The 4,529-nt window shown below is 39.8% G+C and overlaps 1 protein-coding gene across 1 annotated transcript; it reads right to left on the bottom strand.

The window, feature by feature from the left end:
- Positions 1-3,050: 3,050 nt before the first annotated feature.
- Positions 3,051-4,014, bottom strand: LOC103730180 (olfactory receptor 2L13-like). Its single transcript, XM_008828368.2, has one exon. The coding sequence runs from the start codon at positions 3,997-3,999 to the stop codon at positions 3,061-3,063; it is 939 nt and encodes a 312-aa protein (XP_008826590.1). The 5' UTR covers positions 4,000-4,014; the 3' UTR covers positions 3,051-3,060.
- Between the last annotated feature and the right edge of the window lie 515 nt (positions 4,015-4,529).

The raw sequence follows: 4,529 nt of genomic DNA, 5'->3' as shown, positions 1-4,529 counted from the left end.
TATAGCCCTGAATAAACCTTACTAAGGAGGTTAAGAAAGACTTCTACAATGAAAACTTCAAGTCTGTGACAAAAGGAATTGGAGAAGACACTAGAAGATGGAAAGACCTCCCATGCTCCTGTCTCAGTGAATTAATATTTAGCAAATAATCATCGCATGGAAAGCAATTTACAGATTCAATGAATTGTAATAGAAATTCCCATGGCCTATCAAGTCAAGTTTTTGTGCCAAGCTGTGCCTTGGTGTAAGTTCATCCACTGGAGCTTTATCAGCGTATATAGCATCACTCCCTTGATGAATATCAACTCTTCCTCACCTAGTGGTGATCAGCTGCCAACAACTCCTAAGCTAAGGTTGGGGCCTCCTGTTCATGCCCCCAGCTGTATTCTTTTTTTTGTTTTTTTTTTTTTAAATCTTGCGTGGGTCTTGTTCATGCTGTGACCATTACTATAAGTTCATATGAGCAAGTTCTCAGGAGCCTGAAGGACTCTGTTCCCTTATGGTCATGTACCATTCTGGCTCTTACAATCTTTCCGTACCCTCTTCTGCGATGGTCCCTGAACCCTGGGTGGATTAGGTTTAATATGAGTCCTATCCAGGGGCACATAATCTGAAGTCTCATTCTCTATATAGGCATTAACATATACAACAGAATGTATGAAATCCTGTGTGTGGGCTATGAAGGGGTGCAGAAAGGGGAAGTATCGAAATATGACTAAGATCTAATATAGAAAATGCACAAAAATATCAATAACAATATACATTAAGAATATCCATGGCATTCTTCACTGAAATAGAAAAAAAATCCTACAGTTCATATTGAAGTACAAAATTCCTGGAATGCCAAAGGAATCCTGGGAAAAAAGAACAATATTGAAGATATTTTGAGTTATATTACAGAGATACAGTAATGAAAGCAGCATGGTATTGGCACAAAAACAGACATGCAGATCAATGGGACACAATGAAAGACACAAAACTAAGTTCAGATAATTACAGCTATCTGATATTTGACAAAGATTCTCAAAATACACACTGAAGGAAAGCAAATGGTGCTGGTAAAAACTGGATATCCACATGTAGAGGAAGGAAATGAGGCCCATATCTATCTCCTGCAAAAATTCAACTCCAAACAAATCAAAGACCCTAATATAAATTCTGAAACACTAAAACTTCTAGAAGAAAATCTAAGCAATGTCCTATTAAATATAGGTTCAGGAAATGACTTCCTAAATAAGACTCAATTTGTTTAGGAATTAAGGCCAATAATTGACAAATGGACCCTAAAAAACACAAAGATTCTGTAAAGCAAATGAAACAATCAAATAGGTAAAGAAGGAGCCCACAGATTGGAAGAAAGCAGACCAGCAAACCTGGAAAGGTGAATCTTCCAACAGATAAGACTAAAGATTTTATGGTCTTGACCAGTTAAACTTATGGGGCTTTTTGCTATTCTAATATTCCCCCCTCTAAAGAGGTAACCCTAAGATCTTTAAGGGATTTGATAATAGCTCCCAAATATTTTTGACATTTGGGCCTTTGGAACAGAGTACGTTGCTAAAAAGCCTAAGGACATTTTGACTTTTAGCCAAGAAAGAAACAGGCTAATTTGGGGGGGGGGATCTTTTCACCCTAACTGCTTAGCCAGTTTCTACATCCTATTCTTATCACACCATCCTTAGAAGAGATTACCAAAATTGCCAATAGGGAATCAGGACACCAGCCGCTCTGGCTTCTTATGTGCTGAATATGGGGGGTTATGTGGCAATTGGGGTACCCCTTCAATAGGTCTATCTAAAAGACTCCCAAATTGCATAACTCTTATCTATAGGGGGAAAAGAAAGTCCTTGACTAGTGCCTAGGAGATGTGAAGGAGAAGTAAAGGCAAGAGTAGTTAGCATTACAAGTTCTAGATAGGGAACCAGAAAAAAGCCAGAACAGTGCAAATTTCAAATGTCCAAATTAAAGTCCATTGGAATTTCTTGACGAGGGCTTCTAAAAGCATCTATTTATCAGGATCCTCCTCATTTTTCTTTTGGCTGCCAAGGCTGGACTCGAGAGTGATGAACTCAGGATTTGTTTTCAGGCACCTTGATAGCTGTTGCAGTGGCTAGAACCAGGCTCACAACCAAAACACATTTTTCTCTTTATGTATATTTTTGTTGAGTTTTCATGCATTTCATATAATATGTCTTAATCAAATTTACACCCCCTCCTCCATCTGCAACCCCTATACCCCTCCCACCAGATTTCATGTGGTCTGCCATATATGTTAAGGTCTATTCAGTCAAACATTTGTTCCCATATATCCCTCAGTGCTTGTTCATCCACTGGAGTCTAGTCAGCCTATTTAGAGTCACTCCCTTAAATAAGAAGATCAGCTCTGCCCTATGCGGTGGCACATACCTTTACCCAGCACTTCGGAGGCAGAGGCAGGCGAATCTTTGTGAATCCAAGGCCAGCCTGGTATACATCTTGATTTCCAGGCCAGCTGGGGTTACAGGGAGACCCTGTCTCTCAGCTCTCCCTCACCCTGAAGTAATCATTTGCCAAGAGTTCTTCAGCTCAGGTTGCTTATTTCCCCAGTTCTATGATGGGTTTTGTCTGATTGAGTCAGCATGGGTCTTGTGCATGCTCTCACCATTGATGTAAGTTTGTATGAGGAAGTTCCTAGAGGCCTGAGGCTTCGAAGAAATAAAGGATGAAAGGAAAATATATGAGCACATTACTAATTTCTTATCAATTTTGTAGAAACAATGTCAATATTGGATACAAATTATTATATTTATAGTAGTATTTGTACACACATAGTATATAATGTCATATATTAATATGGAAAATCATCATTTTAATATGTTCTATTAGTATGATTGAATATGTTATGAAGTAAATGTGAATAACTATACTAGTATATAATAATGAAAATATTATATATTTTAAGTAATAATGAATCACTAGAAAGTTTTTAAACATGCATGTGGTTCACATTATATTTACAGTGGACAGCACTGCTTCAAGGCATTGTCCAGGGACAACTGAAAGAGGAGGAGGGATGGTTGATCACGTTTTTGTGGAAGAAAATATACCAAACACTCTGGTCATGGCCCCCAGCACCTCCTTATTTCTCAGGCTGTAGATGACGGGATTGAGCATGGGGGTGAGGATCGTGTAGAAGACAGCCAGAATCTTATCTTCAGCAGGGGAACGGAGAATTCTAGGTCGAAGATAAGTGTAGACAAAAGGTGCATAGTAAAATGTCACCACAGTTAAATGTGTTGAACACGTGCTGAAGGCTTTTTTCTTTCCCTCTTTTGAGCGCATATGAAAGACAGCAAAAAGGACCCGTCCATAGGAAGCAGTGATGCCAAGGAAAGGAAGTAGGAGAAACAGGCTTGTGCTCACAAACACCATGTACTCATAGACCCAAGTGTCCATACAGGCCAGGGGCAACATGGCTGGAACATCGCAGAAGAAATGGTTAATGGACCTAGATTGGCAATAAGGGATATGAAGGGTGTAGACTGTGTGTGCTAAGGAGTTGATGGAACCCAATATCCAGGATGCTATGATCATCTTCAGACACATCGTTGTATTCATACGAATTGGATAATGAAGCGGGTGGCAGATGGCCACAAAACGATCATAAGCCATGGAGGCCAAGAGCAAGCCTTCAGAACATGCCATGGTCAGGAAAAAGAAGGATTGCACTCCACAGCCCAGGAAGGAGATGCTTTTTTGTCCAGAGAGAAAGTTGAAGGCCATCTTGGGAACAGTACTAGAGATGTACATCAGGTCCATGAGGGAGAGCTGGCTGAGGAGAAAGTACATGGGGGTGTGGAGTCTGGGATCCACACATATGAGGTGGATCATTGCTGAGTTGCCAAACAAGGCCAGAGAGAACACGAGGATGATGAGCAGCAAAAGAAGAAGGCCGGTTCGATTTTGTGGAAACAACCCCAACAAAATGAAATCACTTGAACTTTGATTCCATTTCTCCATGAAACTGTATTGCTTTATCTTTCTTAAAGAAATATACTCCAAACATGAAAGAGACCAGGGAGTAAAGAGAAACTGACTTAGTAATGAATTATTACAACGAATTATTCTTCTTTCAGCATGATGATTTTGTTGAGTATATTTCAATATCAGAATTGAAAGTTCCTTTCTACTTTCTTCTGAAAACCTACTCACGTCAGAGATGTCTGTGCAGTCTCTCTAAAGACAAGAACAACAATGTGAGTTCGAAAGTCAACACATTTCTTCATAGATAATTCCCAAAACCCACTGCACAAGATTATTAAAAATTCTTATAATCCAAGGAAAACTCAGATCCCTGTGTTGTCCAGTGTCCTGCATTACCTTGCTCTCTGATAGAACCTGTTTCCTGGCTCTCTTTCCCACATGCCCCTGCTCTAGGAAGAAAAGAAGAGGTCTGCTCCTTGATGCTCTGTCTCTCAAATTCTCCAAAACATACTTTGCATTTACTGAAAGTGCGCGTCACACCCCCAAATCCCTCTTCTTGAACAGTG

This window comes from Nannospalax galili, unplaced genomic scaffold (genome assembly GCF_000622305.1).
Source record: "Nannospalax galili isolate Female #2095 unplaced genomic scaffold, S.galili_v1.0 scaffold533, whole genome shotgun sequence".
NCBI lineage: Eukaryota > Metazoa > Chordata > Mammalia > Rodentia > Spalacidae > Nannospalax > Nannospalax galili.
Note: the sequence above shows the minus strand (reverse complement) of the source record. Positions and strands in the feature narration are given on the sequence as shown.